We start from the raw sequence: 25,946 nt of genomic DNA on the forward strand, positions 1-25,946 counted from the left end.
ATAATAAAAAACAGCAAAACAAGACAATAGGTAAAAACCCCATCATTCTGATATAAAATCAAATATTCCAGGTGGCCATTTAAGTATAGTCCCGTTGAACAGTTTCTGTTAACCAATAACTCATAGTACATTACATGTAGAGAAATAAAACTACCCTCCTTATTAGTAGCATCGGTTTCTGAATTAAAGTGGTTGTGAAGTCAGAAGGTTTTTTATCTTAATGCATTCTATGAATTAGGATAAAAAGCCTTCTGTGTGCAGCAGCTGCCTTTCAGCACCCCCTAGTACCTACCTGAGCCCCAGCTTCCTCCAGCAATGTCCACGAGTTCCTCGGCCGTCCGGAACTCCCCTCCAGATTGGCTGAAACACAGCAGTGGCACCATTGGCTCCTGCTTCTGTCAATCAAAGTCACTTAGTCAATCAGGAGACCGAGGGGGCGGGACCAAAACAGGGCTCTGAGTGTAAATGGACAAAGGGAGCCCCATAGCAAGCTGCTTGCTGTGGGGGCACTCGACAGGAGGGAGGGGCCAAAAGAGCCGAAGAGGGACCCGAGAAGAGGAGGATCCAGGCTGCCCTGTGCAAAACCACTGCACAGAGGAGGTAAGTAAGTATAACAGGTTTGTTATTTTAAGAGAAAAAAAAAGAACGACCGTTACAATCACTTTAAGAAGCCCCTGTTACCAACTTAAAACAGACAAAAAAAATAAAGCACGTATTTTAAAACACTTAATTGCAATGTTTCTTTTCCAATCATTTTTATTCATTTGCAATGTGCCTTTGAAGTTCCTAGAAAACTGTACTACTCCAGGAAGAGTCCCCAGCACAGTTCCCACCCCGCACGTCACAGACCTTTTCTATTCTGGGAGTGTCTACTTACTCTCTGTGCTGGATCAGCTCCTCATTCCCTTCCTTCAACTCTCTACAAAACTCTTAGTATGGGAAAGAAGTGAAGAGGAATGCTACACAAGGAAGGGGGTCTACACAAGGGTGGCTGTTACACGCATAAAATACATCACTGTCATATTCCTTTGTGAATATTTTTGTTGAAATGCTCTGGTGAAAGGGTTTCTTTGTTCTGATTGTTTAACAGATCCGTTTGCTGAATCTGGGTTCTTTGGGGCTTAAAATAATGGGATTTCTGTATCCACCCAAAAAGTTGGATTTTTGACTTACCGTAACATTTATTTCTCTGATGTTCATTGACGAACACAGCTCCTGATCTTTCTAACCATTGGGTTATACTGCCCCCTACAGGAGTAGGACACTAGGCAGAAAAAAAGTCTGGCTATGCCTATGGGCAGTCACAGGGCGTATACTCCCTCTCTCTGCTAGAGTTACTCAGTTTTGTTACAAGCAATGTCAGAAGAATTACAACTCCACAGAGGGGTGGGTGCTGTGTCCGTCAATGAACATCAGAGAAATCGATTTTACGGTAACTCAAAAATCCAATTTTCTCTTTCGTTTGACGGACACAGCTCATGATCTTCTTAACCATTGGGATATCCCAAAGCAGTGTTAAACATGAGGGGTGGGAACAGAGAAAAATATATTCCCAAGGCTAACTATAGCCAACCAGGATAAACAGGAGCTCAACCAAAACAACTGGAGCTCACCTGAAAAAAACAATACATCCTCAAAGAGGACCAAGTTCCTCTGAAGAGCAGCCTGCAAAACCTTGCAGCCAAAAGGAAGCATCCGCAGATGCCAACACATCCACTTTATAGACCTTTATGAAAGTGTGCACCGACAACCAGCCCCACGAGGCTCCCAGGGACCCAAAAGGGATCCCTAGGCCTCAAGGACAGGCCCAGGCAGTAGGGGGGGCCCTGGCATGAGCCCCCACCAGGTACAAACCCCCTCCCAACCTCCTCATAGCGCCCTGCCCTCACCCCAGGAGGTGGACCAGACCACCCACACAGCCTCAGCATAAGTGGAGGGGGGGTTGGATGGGGGGACAGAAGAAGTGAGGTGCCTGACGGGAAGGAGGGGAACCCGGGGGTCAGACCGTCCCAAGAAGGGGCCTATGTCCACCCCAAAACCCTCCAGGGGGAGAGGGGGGACATGTACTCACCATACCAGGAACCAGACGGGCACTGTATCAGACAGAACCCCTCGCCATCTAAATGGGGGGCTGTCCGCCAGGAGGAACGCTGCGACTCGGGCCGAGACCCGATCGTATGCGACCTCACGAGGCTATGTCGCGGCCGACCTAGTGCGGAGCTGAGGTCTGCGTGCACTCGCTGGCCAGACTGGAGTGACCACTAGATCTAGATTATCCAGCCCGTCGCCCAGTCCGGCAGTTGACTGTAGATCTCACAGGAAAAAAAAAAAAAAAAAATCTAAAAAGAAAAAATTGCCAGGACCAGAGATCCCGGCAAGGAACTAGGACTAGGTCCTTACTTCTGACTAGGCAGAAAAAAACTGAGTACCTATAGCAGAGAGAGGGAGTATACCCCCTGGGGATGCCCATAGGCGTAGCCAGACTTTTTTTCTGCCTCCTGTCCTACTCCTATAGGGGGCAGTATAACCCAATAGTTAGGAAGATTAGGAGCTGTGTCCGTCAATCAATGAAATAGAAAATCCTTTTTTACAGATTTTCAGGGAGAAGACCCCACATGTGCTTGAGAACTGACACAGGATTTCAGTTCTTTGGTCTATTCCCTGTGTAATGGGAATATGATGAATATATATGTACCTCTAATAGGCATGGTCTGGTCTATAAAGTCAATAATCAACACCACCAACCTAGATCTTCTAATGAATAATAAGAGAAACACCCCAACAAAGTATGTGTGCACCTATGCACAGCGCAGGGAACATTTCACAGAGACCTAGAAAGCTATATCAGCTCATGTAGCCAAAATACATTTCAAATTCATATTTTCTGCCAATCACCCATTAGTCATACACAGAGTTTGTATCAAACATTCACACCAATAGGCAGAATAAATCACCTTAATTGCACTGCAGTGTAAGCCTTTGGCCAGCAGTATATAGACAAGGTCTCTTGTCAGGTTATCTTTAATTCCCAGGATTATTCCGCTGTACACTGTTGGAACCTCCCACTAAAATCAAAAAACAAAAACAGCATTTTCAGGAACATGCATGCAAATTTATAAAAGGGGAAAAACAATTAAATACTCACATAAATGGATTCACTACTACCAAGAACAACTGCCCAGGAGAACATTAGTAAATGTCTGTGCAGCTGTTACTTTTTGCATGTACTGTACCTTGCTAGACACAATCCAGAACTGGTTGTCAGAGGTCATGCCATATAGTTCAATCAGAATCTGCCGAATTCTCCAGGGATCCACACTGAGGATGAGCTGATGTTCTAGCTGTCCAATGTTCACACTGGCGGAAGCTAAAAAAGTGCACCAGATTAAAAGCTAAAAAACATGCCATAACAGTCCATGCATTTGTTACTTCCTGTATAGACGTCTTTCGTGGCACACCCTAATGTAAAGAGTATAGAAATTTATGAAGACCAATCCCATGAAAAAGGAAAATGTGTATGCTTGTGTCTATGGAAAGGAGAGGAGGAGCAATCTATATGAAGGCACACGATTCACATTAAAGTCTGGCCATACAATCAACCTTAGATCTACCAAAACTTTGTAATATGAGGACCTACCTTAACTGTCCATTCATTTTTTATCCAATCGAGCAGGCCTCTGCACTACCTACTTTTTGGTAGATCTAAAGGAGATTTTGCAGTCAGATTGTAACATGTTCGGAGCTTTAGGGGAAATTGCTTTATTGAACTGAATCCTGGCAACAATCCTTGGAAAATAATTTATTTTGCTGGTGTCCTGTGCAGAGGGAACTTTAGGCTCCGTTCACATCTAGGCGTTTTTGGGGAGTTTTTCTGCTCTAGGATCAGCTCTCAAAACGCCCAACAAGACAATTCCTATTCATTTCAATGGCCCCTGTTCACATCTGAGCGTTTTGACGCTGTTTACAAAACGCCCAACGCTCAAAAAAGTACATGAGCTTCTTTTTGGGCAGATTACAGGTGTTTTCCATTGGTATCTATTCAATCAAAAAATGCCTGCACAAAAAAACGCCTGAAAATCGTGGTAAAAATCGCGCGAAAACGCTACGCTCAGGTGTGAATGTAGCCTTAACCAATGTAGCAAGCAGCAAAGTGAAAAACAGTGTAAAATGCAATGTTATGGAAATATTTTTGTCTACTTCTCAGTGTATAATGAAAATAAGCAGCCAATATCAAAATATTTCATGTTATCCAATAGCCACAATAGTTTACTTTAAAACAAATAAATTATTTGGGTAGGAAAATTAGTACCCCTGATGCATACTAATTCTACAATCTGAACATCTAGGATTCATTGACCTCGGGTCTTGAAAAGGTCACACATCCTTTAGGCCCCTTTCACACACTCCGTCCGTTGGACGGAGTACATTTTTCTCAGTGGGGGATCGATCCGCTGATCCCCGTTGAGCAGCAGGAGGACAGCTGTTCTCCGCGCTGTGTGCAGAGACACAGCTGTCAGTTCCCCATGTATCTCTATAGGGGAATTCCGATGGGAACGGACCGTCGGTCCGTTCTCATCCGATTCCATCTGATCCGCTGGACGGATGGAAAATAGGGTTTCCATCCGTCCAGATTTGACGGATCGGATGTTAGCGGACATTTCTCCACTGACATCCGATGCCCCATAGAGATGCATGGGGGGACCGTTCAGATCCACCAAGAAAACTGACAGGAGGATCTGAATGGTCCGCCTGTGTGAAAGGGGCCTTAATCAGAACTATTTTTTTAAGCTGCAAACAGTCTGAAATTAAGTGATACTAAACACAAGCTGTTTAGTTTACATTGTTCCTTCTCCTGCTCTGAAGTGCTGTAAAGGACAGCCCCTGTAGGCGTGTCAGTGAATTTCTTTCACTGCCTAGTCCTACTCCTGTAGATGGCGCATAACCCAATGGTCAAGAAGCATAGCTGCTGCGTCTGTCAATGGACGATAAAGAAAAGAATGTTCTACTATCCAAATTTAAAACAACAAGGGCAGAGGATTTAATAGATGGAAAGATGAAAAAATTACTGAAGAGCTGCTTTAACATCCCTTTTCTTTCAGCGTACAGAGGTTGCTCAGCTGTTGGATAATTGCCAGCCACCTGTTGCCACAGTGACTCACCTGGTTACCATTAACCTGCCTCATTAGTCCAGTCTACAGCCAGCCCTTTTTGCTATTTAACCACTTGCCTACAGTGCACTTTCACCCCCTTCCTGCCCAGGCCAATTTTCAGCTTTAAGCATTCTCACATTTTGAATGACAATCATTTTTTTCACACAAATAGAGCTTTCTTTTGGTGGTATTTAATCACCGCTGGGTTTTTTATTTCTTACAAAAAAAAAAAAAGAAGAAGAAAGACAGAAATTTTTTTTTTTTTTTCAAAAAGTTTTCTTATTTTCTGTGAGTAAATTTTGAAAATAAATTTTTTTTTCTCCACTGATGTGCGCCTATTAGACGGCACTGATGGGCACTGATAGGCTGCACTGATGAGGTGGCACTTATGGACACTGATGAGGTTGCACTTATGGGCACTGATGAGGTGGCACTGATGAGAAGGTACTAATATACCGCACTGATAGGCGGCACTGTGAGGCGGCACTGATGAGCACTGACGGGCGGAACTGATGAGCACTGATGGGCAGCACCATCAGTGCCCACAATCAGTGCCCATAGTGCTGCCAGTCAGTGCTCATCAGTGCCTAGATGAGCAGCCACTGATGGGCACTGACTGGCAGCACTATGGGCACTGATTGTGGGCACTGATTGTGGGCACTGCTTGGCACTTTATTTCGATTTTCTGTAATCAGGGCACTGATGATCAGTGCCCTGATTACATGTCCTTGTCTCCCCTGCGAGGAGGAGCCGCTGATCGGCTCTCCTCTCCTCACACTGTCAGAGTGTGAGGAGAGTCAAATAACGGCACTTCCTTATTTACATGTGATCGGCTGTGATTGTACACAGCCGATCACAAGTGGAAAAAGAGTCATTTCATTGACTCTTTACCGAGATCTGAGTCGCGCCGTGTCCTAGCAACACGGCGCGGCCACGATCGCCGCTCTGCGCGCCCCCGAGGGCGTGTGAGAGAGGCTGTTCTGGTGCGCCGTCATGTGATGGCATTCCAGAACAATGGATACACCGCTCAGCTGTCATTTGACAGCGGGCGGGTAAGAAGTGGTTAAACAACCTAGCTCCTTTCCTCGCTGCCCTTATGTGGTCTATGATCTCCAAGTGCATTCCTTCCTGTGTTCCTGTGTATGACTTGGCCTGGCTCACTTCCCTTTGATTCCTGTTCCTGGTTTTTGGCTGCTTACTACGCTGACTTCTGGTTTTCTGCCTTGGCTTATCCGATTACCCGCACTGGCATCCAAACCCTGCCTTCTGTTTTTACTACATTCCTGAATGGTGGTATTTTGCCATTTCATTAAAGGCGTGATTCTAACTTCACTTTCGGTCTCTGGTTTTTATTTCTTAACCAGGGAGGTGAAGCCTAATTTAATCTACATGTACTATCCTGTCCCCCCCTCCCATCATTGGGTTTAGCTGGTTAGTGGGCAGAGAAAGAAGGAGGGAGTGGGCTGTCGTTTACAACTGTATATACACCCACGTGTGACTCTATAGTACATGGGCTGTTCAGATGCGACAGGGAGGAAATGCTCAGCATAGAAACTCACTGAAAACAAAGCATATGCAGAGATGTCTCAACAGCTTCAAAATCCCTAGCTGAATTGGGGACATGGACAGAAGGTGGAGGTAGAGAACAGCAGGATCAACCAGGATTGTTGCGGAATAGAGAAAACGAATCTCATAGTGACTAAATAAGAATTGCATGTAATATACCATTTATTGATAGTTTTTTCTTTATGATTTGATTTTATGAACACTTTAAAAGTTAAAAAAATTGCATACATGCATGCTCAATGCAAAACAATGTGGAAAATTTCTAAATTCAGTTGCATAGCCAGGCAATACTAAAAATGGAAGAGACAATCTAATGCAAACTTTTATATAGATTAAAGCGGAGCTCCACCCAAAAGGGTTTGACAGGTACCCGAACCCACTTCTGGGTAAGATCGCTGATCTACAACATTTCCGGCCCCTCCTCTTCCCCCCCACACACAGGTCCCAGAAGACAGCGGGACCATTCAGAAAGTGCAGCGTGATTCGTGCATTCACAGTAGGAAACCGGCTGTGAAGCCTGAAGGCTTTAATGCAGGTTCCCCTTACTTACAGTGCCGGTGCCTGCAGCCGAAGCCGATTGATGAATCCATTGGAGGGGGGCTGACATCGCGGGACAGGTAAGTGTCCTTACATTAGTAGTTAGCAACTACAGGTATTTCTAGCTGCTGACTTTATATATTTTTCCTTTTTAATGATAATTAGGCAAGGGGGGGAGGGGGGGGGGGGGGAAATCACAAATAGACAAACTGTGACAAAGAATCTGCTGATGTCAGCAGCCTTATCTGTGTCTGAATTTGTAGCAATTCTCCCATCAGACAGTGCAGGACCTGGGATTCTCTATTATCCATTTGCTTCAGAGTTCTGTAAGCTTCACAGCCCAGAGGTCATAGGCTTTTCTCACTGTCTACATAGTGTGTAATCATACTCCTATATTTATATATAAAGGGCAGAGACAACTGTTGTACAGAACAATGTGGCTCTTCCCAGCCCTGTCCTATGGCCTAAAAGAACTATAGACAAACTTGTTTTTTCATTTTGGAAAGAGTAAGGGAGGGTCAAACTCCTGTCAGTTTTTCTCTTTGTGCAATCTGTGTCCCATTGGGGAGATTTCCCTTCACTTCCTGTCCCATAGCCAAAACAATTCACACAATTTATGGGAATTCCTTGGGGACCCCCCAGGTCACGACATCTAGTGTCCTCACTGGAAGATTTCCCCTCTATTACTTTTCTGGGATTTTTTTTTTTCACTTTCACTTCCAATGATAATGGTAAATAGGGCAAATAGGGAAAATCTCCCTAATGGAGGGCACAGACAGCAATAAAAACTCCACTCTGCTTGAAACTTAAAAAAAAAAAAGTTTTGCCTTTAGTTGTATTAGAGTACTATGAGAATACGCAAATCTGATATATGATTGGATGGGGATAGGACTGCCCAAAAACATGGCCTGTTCCTGACCCATAATAAAAAAGTACCAACAGAGAACTTCCTGTGAGAACTGATTTCACCACTTTGTTCACATGCAAGCCCCCCTTCATTACCTCCAACCATTGCTGATAAATAGGCAAGATGGCATATGGACAAAATGAAATCTGGATAATGTGAAAGGTAGCACAGATTTGAAAGTATGAATGCATGCACAATTTTTAACTATTAATTTCAGATTTTAAATTTTTTTATTTTTTGCAATCAAACAACTTTAGTTAAGCTTTCAAACATTGCTTTCAGTAATTATCATGTTAAAACAGAACTTTACTCAAAAATGTAATAGCGTGTAATGCCCCTCTCCCTGCCCACAGCCCCTTGGGACCCCTCACAAATCCCAGGAGGCTGCAGAATCAAGCCTCCTTGCATGAAGCAATCTCAAGCATGGACAGTGGGGAGCCGGCTGTGAGTCTTTAGGTGGTCACAGCTTGGTACCAAAACCATGATGGTAGCACCAGGGACCCATAGCAGTGAGAAAAAAATGGCTGTGAGAAGACAGCCGTGGAATTTATGAACTGACAAGTACCGGATTGTCAAAAATTAGCAGCTACAGTATTCCTTTTCAAAGTGGCATTAAACCCAAAAACTGAAACCCCTAAAAATGTGTTAAATTGCAGCTTACCAATTTTTAGATGTGATGGCTGCATTCATTTCTTTTTTTTTTTAACCCCCCCCCCCCCGATTACTTTCACCTGGTGATCTGGCCAGCAAGTCTGTTATTTTTCAACTTGTTTAACAGACCAAGCTATCCAGACAAAGCAGCAGTTAGTGGGTTAGATCAAAAAAACACCTGCCAGTGACAGGAGTACTTGCAATCTTCAGCTTTTATGCATTTACATAAAACCTTTATACAAAAAATAAAATGTTGCTGTAACTGCCTATAAAGTGTTAGCTGGAGTTTGGCGTCAATTAGTCAAGTTCATCTAAATCTGCTGACACATCTACCACTATTCTCTCTGCAGACTGAAAATGCTGCTGTCCAAAAGGTATCTGCTGTACTACTTAGTTCAGAATGAAGACGCCAGAAGACAGGAAGTGTGCTACTGGCTGGATCACTGGGTGAAGTAAAGGGCAAAATCCTAAAAAGAAACGATTGGTAAGTTGTAATAGATTACGTTTTTGGGTTTAATACCGATCAACCTGATACACATGGCCACTGCTAAATTTGGTCTGGACTTTTCAGGTCATAAAGGGGTTAAATATTACATTGTAAAACAGCACAGATACCAAATTCAGATAAGCAAGGTGTTTTAAGCCATGTAAGTAAGCTCTGGAAGCACCTCCAGGAGTTCTATCCCCTACAGTAGCAGCGTGGGAACTCTAGAACCTCACAATTTATCAGTCATATACTGATAATGAAGCCTGCTCAGTGTAATGTACAGATAAAACCTACTAAGTGAATGTGATTATATGAAGAGATAGCACTAACAAAAACCAATCCAAAGAGAACAGATATTGCAGCTGACCTGGCATGTCATAGAAGGAGGTCACAGGCTTAGTACAGAGATTGGTGTGGGAGGTCCTCTGTCTAATTTTCTCAACAAGCATCTTCCTTTCGTCATCGGTCAGCAGTTTCATGAACAGCTCATGAGAGGAAATCATGAACACTAGCTGTAAGTCTTCAATACCCAAGCACAAGTTTCTGGATGAAGAAGTGGAAAAACAGGAATTAAGTACTCTAGCAAACGTTTATATTAAAATACACAGTTGGGTTCAATTAATATTTGGACACAGGCACAATTTTTTTTTTTTTTTTTTTTTAGGTATTTACCAGAACATATTCAAGCTATAGTTATATAATGGATATGGACTGAAAGTGCACACACTTGGGTGTTAATTTGAAGGTTTAGGAATTACAGCTCTTAAGAATAGCCATTCCCCCTTTCCTTTTCAAGGGACCAAAAGTAATTGGACAATGGAATCAAAAGGCGGTTTCATGGCCAGGTGTGGGGTACTCCATTATTTATTCATCAATTAAGCAGGTAAAAGGTCTGGAGTTGATCCTAAGTGTGGTATTTCCATTTGGAATCTATTGCTGCGAGCTGTCCATGCACGTGAAACAGGCTATTGAAAGGCTTAAAAAAGGAACCAAATCCATCAGAGAGATAGCAGCAACATTAGGAGTGGCCAAATCAACAGTTTGGTACATTCTGAGGAAAGAAGAACGCACTGGTGAGCTCAGCAACATAAAAAGGCATGGATGTCCGCGGAAGACAACAGTGGTGGATAATTGCAGGATCCGCTCTATGGAAAAGAAAAACCCATTCACGACATCCAGACAAGTGAAGGACACTTTCCAGGAGACGGGCGTATCGTTGTCAAAGTCTACAATCAAGAAAAGACTACACAAGAGAAAAAACAGAGGGTTCACCACAAGGTGCAAACCATTTATTAGCCTGAAGAATAGAAAAGCCAGAATAGACTTTTCCCCAAAAAATCTAAAAAAGCCAGACCAGTTCTGGAAAAGCATTCTTTGGACAGATGAAACTAAGATTTATCTGTACCAAAATGACGGGAAGAAAAAAGTAATAAATAAAAGCAAAAGCAACCCTTTTGATTATAAGCACTGCTTGAGAAGATCAGGTCCAGAAAAAGCTCCACCACAAAGACAACTTGTGTATACTTGTTGGTACTGGATCCCTGCACTCCAACTACTTGCTCAATGATGGGCAGATATTGCTAAGCTCATCATTTTCAGGGAGATATCTGAAAACCTATGACCATCTTAATATAATAGGTTACTTATCCTTGTGCCTACAATCAGAAAATACACAGGGCTAGCAATATAAAAACTTGTACATGGAATATGGAACTTTTTCTAATGGCAATTGCATTCCACATTTCACTTTTCCAGCCCAGGTTACAGCTTTTTGATAACAGTCGATATCCTATTTAGTTTTCATAATCAACCTTTTTTTTTACCAATGCTTGCAGATGAAGCGGATCCTTACTTTAAAAATGAAGCTACCATTCGTCTTTGAGATTCTGATGCTTCCTCAAACTTCAGGGACTTGGAACACACCTAGAAAATAACATGAATAAATGAAAGCTCTGTTTTTATATTAAAATACAATTTGTGATGTAAACATACCATATATCATTAGATATACAAATTATAAAGTACCATATCCAAAAAAAAAAAAAAAATATTTAAAACCGATAATTCAATGTCCTTCGTTACGGTGGACTGTGGCAAAATAAGGTTTCCAACAGCTTAAAGAATAATTCCAGACATCGGGTATGTTATACATAGTTCCATTGATCCAGCTTGGACAAATTCTGGTACAATAATTTTTATTGAAGCATTCACAATAACATATCAGCTGGTCACCCACGCAGGGGGAGCAAAATAAGAAAGTGAAAATTAGAAACATTACTAAGTACAAGTACAAACATAATGTAGAAAATTTGTGGGGTAAATGCCAAGATTGTGACCTTGTGACACAGGCTGCAGGTCTGCAGAGATGACCCAAGTCCTAGGACACAGGAGCATACCAAGGGGAGACAAGGGTGGGGTCAGACATGCCCAGTATCAGTAAAGAGAAAGGAAATAAATGAGGAGAGAGTGAGAAATGGAAAAAAAAAAAAAAAAAGGGAGGGGAGGGGGTTGAGTTTAGGTAAAATCAATGAAAGCCTAGGGTGGCTGGATGCAGGGTGGGGAGAGCATATGATCACAATGGTGCCAACAGTTTATGAAATTTGGTGTGGGAGCCATGTAAAATACTAGACATTTTTTTATTAACCATAAGGCTGGGCAAGATGCTCTTTACCGCAGCAGACGAAACAGAGCTGGCGATTGCACATTTAGCAGCAATAAAATTAATAAAGAAACCAGCTTTTGTTGGGAAGAAAACAGACCCTGGATCGGGCAATGTAACAAGGCCACCTTAGCATCTTTGCAAATGGGCACATGAAACAAAGTATAGAGGAGCCCGAACACCCTGGACCACAACCCCATTAGGGCAGGACCACCAGGGATGGACAACATCCCCTCGTTGGCTGCAGCCCCTAAAACACCTGTCACTATAGGATGGGTTCGAACTAGCTGCTGTATATGGGCCAGGACCCAAAAACATCTTAGGAGGACCTTGTAGGCAGCCTCTAAAGCAGCAGTGTTGAAGGAGCACCTTACAATGGAGAACAAGGCTTTATTCCACTCCTCGTAGTCAATAGATGTCGCTAAGTCATGTTCATATAAAACAAGGGAGTAGGATCAATAAATAATCAAAGAAACCCACTCACCCGGCGCTCAAAATGCGATAAAATCTCACTAATAACTAAAACCTGAACAATAAATGTGTGGTCTTAGTCTACACCATAAAACTTAAAAAACAAAAAAACAATGTGCCAGCTGCTGCTATTAAAAAGCAAAGATCAAACAACAAGGTGCACCTATAATCATGTTAAAAGTGAAAGATACACTAGCAGCGCTTGTATAGAGAATCAATCCCTACACATGAATACAGCGTCTCTTTAATCAATAAATGTGAATATATATGTGATGTCCATCGATATGATGTGAGGATGAAAGGTCAAAAAGTCCACTTCCACCACTGTGCAGATGCGACCTATACAGCCTTCACCACACCACTGTGCAAGCCCTATGGTATTGAACTCACCAGAGCCCGCTGCATACAGGCCAAATGGATATCTTTAACACGACTCCAGGTGGAAAGTAATGGACCCCTCTCTCCTTTCTCATAAAGCCATGCCCATACGTAATACATGTAAATGGATGGAATAACACCACATAGCGTGATACTGTATAACCACACGTTTATTCACACTTGAACAATAAAACTCTGCAATAGTTGCACTCACAAACGATCAATAAATGAAGGCATGTAATAAGGTAAACCTGCGTCCGGTCGACTCCCACTGATGTTAAGTTCGCCGCTCTGTACCAGAGCAGGCAAACCCTCCGGGTATGACTCAGAACGCTGGAACCTGGTGACCGCGTAACCACGCCCTGACCGGTTTCGTCAACGAATGACTTCTTCTGAGGGCGTGGTCTAGCGGTCCGGTCACTAGTATATATGCATTGAGGAATGGGCGGCCCTCTAATTGCGGGATGACGTGGACCGCACGGCCTCAGCGTCATCACGCCTATCTCCATAGAAGACTGGGCGGCCCTCTAATTGCGGGATGACGTGGACCGTACGGCCTCGGCATCATCACGCCTATCTCCATAGAAGCCAATGCACTTCCGCCCTTACTACACCTCTACCTCCATCACCATTCCAAAATTAACCCCATAATGTCAGATCACTCGGACTAAATGGGTATTCTGGACCGCGGGGTCATCGGAGGTAATATGCACACATAAATTCCTCAAAATATGTGTGTCTACCAAATACCGATCATAATATTACAATGCTCAGTAATATGAGAAGTGCAAGATAGAACATCATACATATGGGAATTAGAAACACAAAATGGACATCACATATATATTCACATTTATGGATTAAAGAGACTCTATATTCATGTGTAGGGATTGATTCTCTATACAAGCGCTGCTAGTGTATCTTTCAGTTTTAACATGATTATAGGTGCACCTTGTTGTTTAAGTCATGTTCCTACCGGGATTTGAAGGAGGCAGCGGCAGGAGGGTCCATAGAGTTCAGAGAGGAATAGATCTGTAAGACTGTGCCCGGGAAACCAGAAGAGTGAAGGCAGGTGTTTTCAAAGACTGATTTTTGGAAGGGGTAAGAAGAGTTGCATCTCAGCGAAGACACTCAGTGGCATAGTTGGGCATACGGGAAAAAGCGAGTGGTGCTGCGTGAGCAGGAAAAAGTGTGGGATGTTAGGAAGTGCGGGACCTTGATAAACCCGTGGAATAAACACCAGCAGCTTGGACCAATTTAACTATGTACAGAAGTAGACACCGCTATTTCTTTTTTTTTAAAGAATAAAGTTTTATTAAGAGATATAGTCCAATGGCAAGACATCTGAGCATTATACCAGAACCAAGATAATATATGCAATAACTGAAAATATCACTGACGTGGCATAACACTAAATATAAAAAGGCTCAGAAAAAAAGCACTATACAGTGACTACGTACTCTCCACAACTGCGAGCTCTATTGACCACTTGAGTGGCTAAATTAATAAGGCCAATTAAAAGGATGGATGAAGGCAAGCCAAGCACCCAAGCGGGCTTGACAGATGAGAGGAAAAGCGAATGGCCATAAGAATAGGACGACACCTATCAAAAAATGGGGTCTGAATGAAAATTACTGTCAAGGCCACCTTTTCCAAAAAAAAAAGCAGGGGAACAGAAAAAGAGAAAAAGGATAGAATAGAGGAATAAGGAGTAGGCGGGAGAGAGAACCAGAAATGGTGGGCATCCAACGGGAAGGTCAACCAAGCATACCAGAGAAATGTGTTAAAACCTGTATCTAGTGTCTCGGAAGTGGCCATAGCTGTGGAGAATCAGAAAATTCTATTCATGGAGACCATGCGTCCCCGAAACGTAGTATAGTTTTAGTGGCCATGGCTAATAACTCCTCCATACGCATGATATCGTTTATTTCTGCAACCCATTCCCATTGTGGGAAACCTGGAAGACTTTCAGTGTCTGGGAATCAAAAAAAAACTCTGGCAGCCATAAGCAGGAACCTAAATATTCCCTTTTTAATACATTTGATTATTTCAGGGATCATGGAAAGGAGAGCAACTTCTGGCGTCTCTGGCCATGCCTTACCCGTGATGAGTTGACTTGGCTGAAATATAGATGACCAGTAGGGTGTTATTTTAGAACAAGACCACCACACATGACACTCCACATATCTAACATTAATCTGGTATAGACCGAATAAGCTTATGTAATGTATCTGGACAGTGATACCATCTATTCAAGAGTTTATATATAAGACACCACTATTTCAGTGATCTCCACTTGCTTCTGGGTCCTGTCCTGAGCGGCTGTGCCTCTGCTTACTAAACACAGGGTAGACTGCTTGGCACAGCCTCCATTCAGAAAATGCTTTGCATTTTTTGAATGAATGCAAATCGTTCTCTGATTGAACGAGGTGGAGAGGCAGGATGGTAAAACCATGCTCTCCACATCATCCAATCAGAGAATGTTTTGCATTCATTCAAGAAATGCAAAGAATTCTCTGATGCACCCATGGTGAGTGGCCGACTTCCTTTGTTCACAATGAAGGAGAACAGCTATTTGGCATGGGACCCGGAAGAAAGTGGAGATCACTGAAATAGCAGCGTCTACCGTCATTTCCAGCTTCGGCCTGGTATGATGACCAATTTAACCATGTGTACCAGACTGGACCAATGTAATCATGTATAAAACACCCAATGCCTAGAATAATTCTTTAAGAGTTGGCAACTCCAGCAAACAATTAGAAATAGAATCCTCCAAAAATGTAACGGTATCCCATCCACCCATTACTGTGTATCATCAGAGAATAAACGGTGACTTTACACTGTCTAAAGCATGCATGTGTACTAAATAACTAGCGGTGTTTGAACAAAGTCAAAGGCCCTGAAACAGATATATGGAAAAACTATTAGCAAGAAAAACAGAACACAGAGAAGCTGAACAATAAGTAAGATTGTTGCAGAAAACTATGTCAAAGCCTTTAACCTTTATTTATTACATGTATCCTTTGAAATAAACCCAAACTGAGGGAAATACAAAGACCATGGCTGGAAAATGCTAATTCCCTGCTTTTAATGTTGATATAATAGATTTAATCATCTGCCTTTCTGACGTGCATCAAGCATGCACATGAGGAACTCTGAATACCTGCTTCTGGTCAGTGACTGAAAAAGTATTAAAAGTACAAGAGTCAGCATGATTACCAGGAAACTAGGAATTTCAGAAAATCAGAAATGGCTGCCCACATACACAGGTAGTTAGAGAATTCATGTAAAGCATAAGACATGCAGGTCTTGGGATCTGGATTCCTATCTCCCCAAAAGGGTTCTGTACAGCAAATAAGCCAACAGAATATTAACTATGTCCCATTCTATCCAAGATGTGTACATTTTGTTTCAGTAACATATACTGTAAGCAGAGATGTATAGTAACTAAGTAGAACTACTTCACTACTGTACTTAAGTACCGAAAGGCGGTATCTGTACTTTCCTGGAGTAGAATTTTTTTCTCCTACTTCCACTTTTACTTCACTACATTTTTTCAATGATTTCAATACTTCTACTCCGATATTTTTATTTTTTTTTGTGCTGCATAGTTACTCGTCACTATTATAAAAATTACCACTGCCAGAACAGTAGATGGCAGGTTTCATGAAGTTTAAAATGTGTATTAATCAGCGCATACGAAAATGAAAGCTACTGTATGTATAAATAAAAGCTGCATTTGAAATAATAAAAAACAATATGATGTTCAAACTTTTGACTTCTTTCTTTAATAACTACATAACACAGTACTTGTACTTTTACTTTCAGTACTTGAGTAGCAACATTTCTTAAAAAAACTACTTGCAATACTTAAGTACAAAAAAATGTTGAATACTTTAGTACTTCTACTCAAGTCACTTTTTGATCGAGCACTTGTACTTTTACTCAAGTATGGGTTTTGAGTACTTTATACAACTCTGACTGTAAGGTATTTAGAAAACACACAGAGTATATAACATACTAAATGTATACTTATTATAAAGACATAACCAATAAGGTAAAAAAAAGAACCCCATACCTCAAGAAGATAGTCTATTTTTTCATTGTTTGGCTTCATAAAGAGCTGGTGAAAATGCACGCTGACTGGACGCCCATTCAGAATATCCCGCATTGTGTTGCAAGCACAGATTTTAAAGCAAATCTCCCTCAGAGCATCATTCCTGCAGTGAAAGGAAATTGTTTCAGGAAGATCTTAGCAGGTCTGGTAACATCAAAATAATGCTTCTGAATGGAAACAATCTTCCTTAACCAATACTCGTCTCCCTTATAGCTGATTTACGGCTACAGGGCAACTCTCCTGTGCAGAATCACGTACATTATATATACATGATTCTGCACTTCTGCCTAGGGGGTGCAGGCCGCCACCGGTCTGCTTCTGCTGTGATTAATCGGAGCAGAAGCCGATCTGCTGGTGCTGGGCAAAGGATGTCAGCCGCCACCCACCGATCCTGTGTAAAACACAGAACGGGGATCTGCCAATGTACACAAGGCAGATCTTCATTCTGACAGGGGTGAAGGGATGGATTTTGTGCTCCTGCACAGCGTGGAATAAAATCCATCTCTTCCACTAGTAAAATCAGCACACACTTTACAAAAACACTGGCTAGGCACACAGTTAACCCTTTAATAACCATGGGTGTTTAACCCCTTCCAAGCCAGTGTCATTAGTACAGTGACAGTGCTTTTTTTAGCACTGATCATTGTATTCCGTGTCACTGGTTCTCACAAAGTGTCAAAAGTGTAATTTAGTGTCCAATTGTCTGCCGCAATATTGCAGTCCTGCTATAAATTGCTGATCACCATAACTAGTATAAAAAAAAGAAATAAATAGAAAATTCCATAAATGTATACCATAGCTTGTAGATGCTACAATATTTGCATAAACCAATCAATATGCACTTATTGGGATTTTACATGTAGAAGAATACATATAGGCCTAAATTTATGATATTTTTTTGTTTATAGCGCAAAAAAGAAAAAATGCAGTGGTGATCAAATGCCACCAAAAGAAAGCTCTATTTGTGAGGAAAAAAAATACAAACTTTATTTGGGTACAGTTAAAGTAAATCAGTGCCGTATCGCAAAAAATGGCCTGGTCATGAAGTGGGGTTAAATCTCGGAGGTCAAGTGGTTAAGGAGAACAACCTAACATTTTTTACTTTTCTGAAGGGTTATGGAGTCATACATTTAGATTGGATAGAAACACTGTGACCGTGAACATGCTTCTGTTAAACTAAAGCACATCCAGGACAATGCCACACACAAGTCTAACAACTATGGCTGCCTTAGGCTCCATGTACACGGGACGCTGGAAATGGCCGTTTAGGAGCAGTTGGGCGTTTTTTTCAGAAGCCCCTGAACCCATCTACATTTTATCTTATCTGTCCATGTACACCAGGTCGTTTACAGTCATTTGCAGGCAGTTGCGTTCAGGGACTGTTTTTAGAACGCAATTATTTGCGTTCGAACGTGTGTTTCCCGGCGTTTCAAACGCACAAACGCGTCCGAACGCGTCTGAACGCGATGACCCGCGTTTAGCGTTCGCGTTTTTCCATTTTAAAGGGGAATAATTTTTTTGACCTCTAGGAACGGTTCTAAACGCAAACGCCCGCAAACGCCGCTAAACGCGGGTACAAACGTGACCGAACGGACGTTTCAAACGTCCTAAAAATTCCAGCATTCAAAGGGACTTTTAACAACGTCCCGTGTACATGGAGCCTTAAATGTATTAAAGGACATGATGATACTGTGCATGTAAAGAATTAGCCACTGCAATAATAGCTGCTAAGTAGAATTTCAAAACCATTTTTTGGCTTTTGACTTGGGAAGAATTAGAACCTCAGAGAGTTTTCATAGCTGTGGAAACCTGCAATTTTAACACCTGCTGAAGAAGCTTCAAAAGAAAAAGTAACCTCAACTCTCCAAAGTCCTCAGTTTTTTCCAAACAGCTTCTTAAATTGGAACTACCCCATAACAACTTGATAAAAAAATAATATTCTTTAACAGGGAACATATAGTCCACATTAATAATTATGTTACCAAAATAAGCGTGTGCTGTAAATTGCCTCCAGCATTGTTCCGATTTCTTCATGCTGGAGGTCGCCATTTTGCTGAAGCCCAGCGTCCCCCAACAGCAGTAAATCAGAAAGCGGAAATAAACCAAGCGATTTACCGGTTTTAAAAAAAAAAAAGTTACATTTCTGTAATGCTGGGATTGCCAATTGCCACATTTACTTGTGATCTCAACCAAACTGTTGACTGGCTGGTATCATAACTGATCACATGTCCAGCACCATGGCAGCTGTAGATAAAAAAAAAAAAGCTTGGCTGTAAAGGATAGGAAGGTTAAATTCCTCTTTAAGGCGGTCAGCAGATCGTGCCTAACTGAGCATGTGCAGAGCAGGGTGACAACGTGTATTACTGGATATTAAACAATATAGGAACTGATTTTTAACATTTTGCATAGCTATACCTGCAAACGTGGCCAGCCTGAAGTGATCTAGCAGGAATTTAAGCCCTGAGGAAGGGAGTAATGTACAAATCTCCAAAATGCTTTGACATTTTTTCCTGATTTTTGAATACATACATAATTCTGCAGCCTAAAACCATTGGCATGGTCCTCGTTTCTTCCTAACTTCTACTTGCTACTTATCTGTGTCAAATGGATTTCTATGAGGGGGGAGGGAAACTTTCCCAAACAAAAAAAAATAAAAAATCAGCAAATAAGGCCAAGCAAGGTTTCATTTTTTTACCGCATCTAAGAAAACTAAAGATAGACGGGATAGAACTTTATATTACAGGTGCACTTTGGCATTAACAAGTGAAAGCACATACCCTTGCTGCACCTTCTGGAAGAGCTCTCTCAAAACCGACTGTCTGAACTGGTCAGGTAGGTTACCATTTACATTATCTTCATAGAAAATATTTAGAATTCCCTAAAAAAAAGGTACAAAACAAACATGGATAAAGGGGAACATGCACAAACTCTAGACTAAAAAAAGAGAACCCCAAAAGTGATTACACTGGAAAAACTGAAGCAATGCAAGACAATTATAATGCAATTTAAACAAACCTGTAGTGGGGATGAAGCACCGATTGCAAAGGCAACATTTTGTAATTAAAAAAACATAGGTTATACTGCCCCGTTCCGTGCAATGGTATTACACAGTGTGGTCCCTAACCTGTTCTTCTGGAGTCTCCTGCTAGCACTGTCCACTCCTCCTTCCCAGCAGCTGCACTCTTGAGCTGGGCTGTGTGCATCCATAGTCACAAACAGCGTGGCTTGACCACAACCCCCCTAATCACAGTATTTGACTGGCAGCAGCAGGAGGAGCCAATGGTGCCTGATGCTCTCACTGTGTCCTGTGAGAAGAGAGGAGAGTGGGCATACAGACGGGGACAGCACTGGATCAGTGGAGGAATCAGGTGGGTGTTTGGGATGGGGGGAGACAGGACACAACAAGCAGTTGGGAGTTTATACGTTCTGCTGTTATTTCCATCTTTACAAAAATGTATAAAACACCCTCAAGCTCGTATGGTGATTTCCAGGTTTTTCCACCAAAGCAGTAGGAGACTCCGCTTGCAGAGGGAGGTCGTCCAAGTAGCCCAGTACAGCGGTCCCCCATTGGGGTAACAATGCTAGTACCGGGGCCAACACTTTCGTAAAGATCTGAGGAGCAGAGGCGAGACCAAAGGGTAACCCCACAAACTGATAATGCTCCTCTCCCACAGCAAAGTGGAGGAACACTGGAGACTGACACATATTGAAATGTGAAGGTAAGCGTTCTTGATGTCGATGGAGGCAAGAAAAATCTCCCTGATACAGGGAAGCCAACACTGTGCGAATGGACTCCATTCGGAACTTCTGCACCTGCACAAAGCAGGTCTGAGGAAGAGTCATTGCCTCGAAACGCGTTAGCCCATATTTTCTAGACAAAGACTGTGGACTCCAATATAATGGACGTTGTTAATTGGATCTGATATGCTGGTTTACATCACCTGTTTGTGAGTAGACATCTTTTAATCTTTCTTAAATAAAAAGTCTTACTGAGGATAATGCGCTAGGCTGGTGCGCCCTCCTTTTGTGTTTGTGTTTACAGTGTTACGTCGACCACAGCGGTCGTAGAGGGCAGCAAGGTTTAGCCATTGGGGATGTCAAGTATGAGTCCCGTGACAGAAGTAATCTGAGAGCCTTGATTCTGAGTGCAGGAGTGAGGTGTTAAGCATTGCAAATTTCTTTTGCAACAAAGCAGTCCAGCACCTTGAGGTCCAGAATTGGATGCACCTTGCCTTCCTTCCTGGGAACTGTAAACAGGTTTGAGTTATACCTCTGAAAACGTTCTGAATTCGGAACAGGAACCATCACCCTTTAAAGAAAAAGGTCTTGCACCGCCCCAAAAAGACCTTCAATGATGTCACCCAAGGTAGCACCAAACAAGCGATCCCTTGAAAGGGAAAATCAATCAAAGCCTTTTTAGAAGTCTGGTCTGCAGACCAGCATTTTAGCCAAAGACACGCCGAAGGACCACTGCCTAACAGAGTCGAGTCACTAGGGGAGCTGCACCCAAAGAGACAGCACAGATAAACTGCAGCCCCTGGACCAGCTGGTTCGCAAGCTCGGCAAAGGCTACTCCCCCTGCAGGTCACGGTGCAAAAGCCTAGCCCATTTGGTCAGAGTCTGCGACACCAGGGCAATGGTGAATATCGTCCTCAGTGCCGAACCAGTCAGGGTGTACATATTGTGGGCCACAGCCTCCGCCTTCCTGTCAGCCGGGTCCTTAAAGGCTGGGGACTCTTAAACTGGAATCATGGTTGCCTTGTTTAATGTGGAAATGTTACACCACCGGTGGAACAGTCCACTTTTTAAAAAGGGACTCCTCAAAGGGGTATCGCCTAGCAAAATCGCTTGGGGATCCCAATGGGACGCTTTGGTCATCCCCACTATTTAATGACAATTCTGTCAAAATAGGAGGGGAAAGGGAACACCTTTTCCGCTCTGGATGGCTTGTGAATGCCAAAGGGAACCTGCGCCTCCGCTGTGTCCTCCAGACCCAGCAGGGTGATTCGCATCCGAGGCTGCCGAATCAGATTCAGGATCTGATGAGACAGATGAGGCAGGGGAAGGGGGGGGGGGGTGCTGTTTGCCAGCCCTTCGCCCAAAAGCCACCTCGACACCAAGGACTCCAGGACCGCCGTCAGTGCATCGATGGATGGATGGATGAGACCCGGCCCCCCGCAGCCTAAGAGAGGGGATCAGGTGGGGAGATGTGCTCTAAAGACTCCATGAGTCACCAGGGGGAACCCACAAAATAGTGTGTAAAACACTGCTAAGGGACAACCCCCAACAATCTGGCAGCCCACCCAGTTGCCAGCCACAGAGCACCAATAGATCCTCATTAGAGAGAAGACCCCACCAGACTCACCATCCCACAGAAGCCAGGCGAATCTGCACTGCACGAATGGCAATAAGGAAATGAAAAGATCCAGGAGTCAGCACCAGGGGATGACAGCACCAAAATCCTCACCCAGAGGTCTCTACTGTCATGGCTGCCGCTTTTTTCAATGGCAACCAACCAAAAAATAGCCGCCGGACTACACAAACATGGCTGCTATGCATTAAGCACACAGGCTACAAGAAAACGGTGGCCCCACGGTAGGCCTCAGAAAATGGCACAGGCAGGAAGGAGGGGCCCTGGCAGGAGCTCCTACCAGGTACAGCCCCCCCACACACAACCGATTGCCCAGTTGCCGGCGGTGAACCCGTCAAGGAGGGAGGCGAGATGGCCACAGGGACCACCATACCGATGAGGGGGGGGGTGCCTAACGGGAGGGAGGGGAACCCAGGGGTCTGACCTTCCCATGGAGGGGCCCACATCCACCCCAAAACCCTCCAGGGGGAGAAGAGGGACAGTAACTTACCATAGCAGGAACCTAGACGAGCACTGTTTCAGACAGAACCTCCTCTCCATCGAAATGGGGGGCTGTCGGCCAGGAGGAACGCTGCGATTTGGGCTGAGCCCCAGTCGTATATGACCTAGCAATGCATTTAACTTGCAGGCCAGCCCCTGTCCGGTGGGGCTATGTCGTGGCCGACCTAGGACGGAGCTGAGGTCTGTGCGTGCTCGCTGGTCAGACAAGGGTGACCACTGGATCTAGATTATCCAGCCCATCGCCCAGTCCAGCAGTTGATTGTAGATCTTACAGGAAAAAATCCAGGAGAAAAAAAATTCTATCTAAAAAGAAAAAAGGACCAGAGATCCCAGCAAGGAACTAGGTTCTTACTCGTGACTAGGCAGAAAAAAAAGAACTGAGTACCTATAGCAGAGAGAGGGAGTATACTCCCTGGGACTGCCCATAGGCATAACCAGACTTTATTTCTGCTTAGTGTCCTACTACTGTAGGGGGCAGTATAACCCAAAAGGTTAAGAAGATCAGGAGCTGTGTCCGTCAATGAAGGAAACAGAAATTACTTTATTACTTTTTTTTAAACTTTAGAACCACTTTAAAAAGCACCAATAAAGAGCTGTTTACACCTAATTTTATTTACCTATTTGAGTGCCCTGTGCTCCCAGTACCATGGTGGTTCATGTGCAAAGAGTAACTTCCATCTGAGAATTCAATCCAGTTAAAATCTCCCCTGCACACACATTTTGCAATGCTGTTTTTGGGCCCCATTAAACCAGTAAAAGCATGTGGTGGAGTCAACAGCTGAGAGGTACAGGTTTCAGGGGATTCTGGGGAGGAAGGGAAAAGGGGTGTTAAGCCTAGAATACACCTAGTATACCTAGTATCTTTTTTTCGTTCAATCCAGTGGGCTGAAGGAAAAAAAAATTGATGGGCTTAGGAGGAGATCCTGTACTAACTATTCAACTTTAGTACAGCTATCTCCCCCGCTGAGCTATTGTGTTCTGACAGGGGAATGTCCCCCTCCCCCCCATATACCAAAGTTTGTAGAGGCCTTTGGCTGAGAGCGCAAACCGGATGCTGATCGGGAGACCTTTTTCAGCCATGCCCCTTCAACAGATGCCGGACATTTGGCTGGCTTTGGTCGGACCGGGTGCTGTACGCACAGGTCAAATGTCGGCTGGTTTCTATTGAACCAGCCAAAACCATCATTCGTCCTGTGTGTATAGGGCTTTATACTGAGGAAGATAATCTTTTTACAGACTCAACTAATTATGTTTTATATTTAAAGCTGAAGTTCAATCTGCTTAGAATTTTGCCCTCCCTGGTACCTTCATCTGCCTCATTAGCATACTAATGACATTTTCCATTTTCATTACATATCTTATTTTAAACCCAGTGATGTCATCACTGGGTTTCTAGAAGTCTCTATGCAATTCAGGCAGATCATGACCCAAAAGAGAGGCTGGCAGGGTGTTGTACATATTTTCCTGTAATTGACACAGCACCCTGCCTCAGTACTCCTTTCTCAAGAGCCCTCAGACCTGATGCAAGCAGTTGGCTGGCATTTGGAAGGAGATACGCAAACATCAAAATGACTTCTAAAGAAGCAGGCATCCCCAGGCAGATTGTATGTGCATGCAAACTGCTCTATGTAATGCAGTCATGTTATGCTGAGCTTCTATAAATGAAAGAACTGAAATTCAATGAATGAATGAACAGGGACCATAAAGCTGAAGAGAAAGGGTTAGATGATGCTGGAGGTTCTTTAGCCAGAAAATAAGGCATGCTCTGGCTTGCTGCAGCTTACAGGAAGCTCACAGTATCCAGCAACATCGGAGTAAACAATTTCAGTACAGGAGAGAAGCCTGCACAACTGTGCAAGGTGAACAGAATACTGGAGTTCAGCGTTAATAGCAACTGTAGCTCATACTAACTTTAAGAAAATAGTCAGGTACACCCTTAAAAAACAGCCAGTTTTAGAACCAAATTAAAGAACAGAACAAGATAATCTGCCTTACCTGGTAATTACCACTTTTCATAAAGTGATGAATCTGACTATATGTTGATGAATGCTGCACAGTCACATTTGATGGGACCAGAACACTGCATGCCTGGCAGTACCCAGCCAACCTCCTCTGATCTATTGCGCAGTGGGCGGAGTCTACACCAATCTGAGGAAAAGAGAGAAACAGACATTAGCAGAACATTCAGGACTTTCAAAATGAACCGATTGCTTAAAAAAAATAAAAATTTAAAGAGGGCTTAGTGCCAACGGAAAAGGAGGTGAAGAACAAATGATCTAACCCCAGGTGGGCTTTTAAATGGTAACTACCAAAAGATATATAGTAACAATGCAAGTATCTTTTTATTTATTAAACATCCAAAATCCTATACATAACCTTGTTACAACCAAGGCCACAGAAAACAAGGGGGCCCCTAGGACATAATACATACAGCAACATCAATAATGTACCACAAATATAGGAACAGAATATGCCTAATACATACAGCGACATCAATAGTATACAGGTACAAGATATGTCAACATGTTTCATAAGTATTTTGCTTCCTCAAGGCTCTTATTGTCCAGATATATTTAACAGATGTCTAGTATATACATATAAAAAAAGAAGAAAAAGAAAAGAACAGAACATAGACATAAAACATGGACAATACATAGGCTATACAATTATTGAACATCCTATTATCCCCACATTTTAGGTGTTACCCAAGACGCATAAAAGTCTTAGGGATCCCCCAAGCCGAACCATTGTATCTGGGATTGGCAGTGTGACCTCTAAGGCTAGTATTATTGTGAACGATCATCTATGTCCACGCGTGGAAAGCTTACCTACCTATTTAAAGGGACACTATCCACCTGCTTAACATCCTAGATGGCCTACACTTGGATACCAACATTTTGCTGGTGTCCATTGATGTGGAGGCCCTCTACTCCAGTACACCCAACCGTTTGGGCTTGGCCACGGTAAAAAGGTTTCTAGATGAGAGGAGTAATGTCCATCAGGAGTATAATGGCTTCATTCTGGAATTGCTCGTGTTTACACTTACTCATAATCATTTTGTGTTTGACGGCTCTAACTATCTTCAAGTGCAGGGGGCGGCTATGCAGACATGTGCCCCCTCTTATGCCAACCTGTACCTGGGGGATTTTTA

At 43.0% G+C, this 25,946-nt stretch overlaps 1 protein-coding gene across 1 annotated transcript in view; it reads right to left on the reverse strand.

Moving 5' to 3' along the window:
• Nucleotides 1-25,946, reverse strand: part of INTS8 (integrator complex subunit 8) — a 142,523-nt gene that overhangs the window by 52,821 nt on the left and 63,756 nt on the right. The window contains exons 9-15 of the mRNA XM_082259349.1: nt 24,791-24,943; nt 19,701-19,801; nt 16,885-17,026; nt 11,151-11,221; nt 9,666-9,841; nt 3,234-3,367; nt 2,955-3,065 (exon numbers count right to left, since the gene is read on the reverse strand). Coding sequence (XP_082115475.1) covers nt 2,955-3,065; nt 3,234-3,367; nt 9,666-9,841; nt 11,151-11,221; nt 16,885-17,026; nt 19,701-19,801; nt 24,791-24,943 — 888 coding nt within the window. The remainder of the gene's footprint in view (nt 1-2,954; nt 3,066-3,233; nt 3,368-9,665; nt 9,842-11,150; nt 11,222-16,884; nt 17,027-19,700; nt 19,802-24,790; nt 24,944-25,946) is intronic.

The sequence above is a fragment of the Pelophylax lessonae genome (assembly GCF_965119305.1).
Source record: "Pelophylax lessonae genome assembly, chromosome: 5".
NCBI lineage: Eukaryota > Metazoa > Chordata > Amphibia > Anura > Ranidae > Pelophylax > Pelophylax lessonae.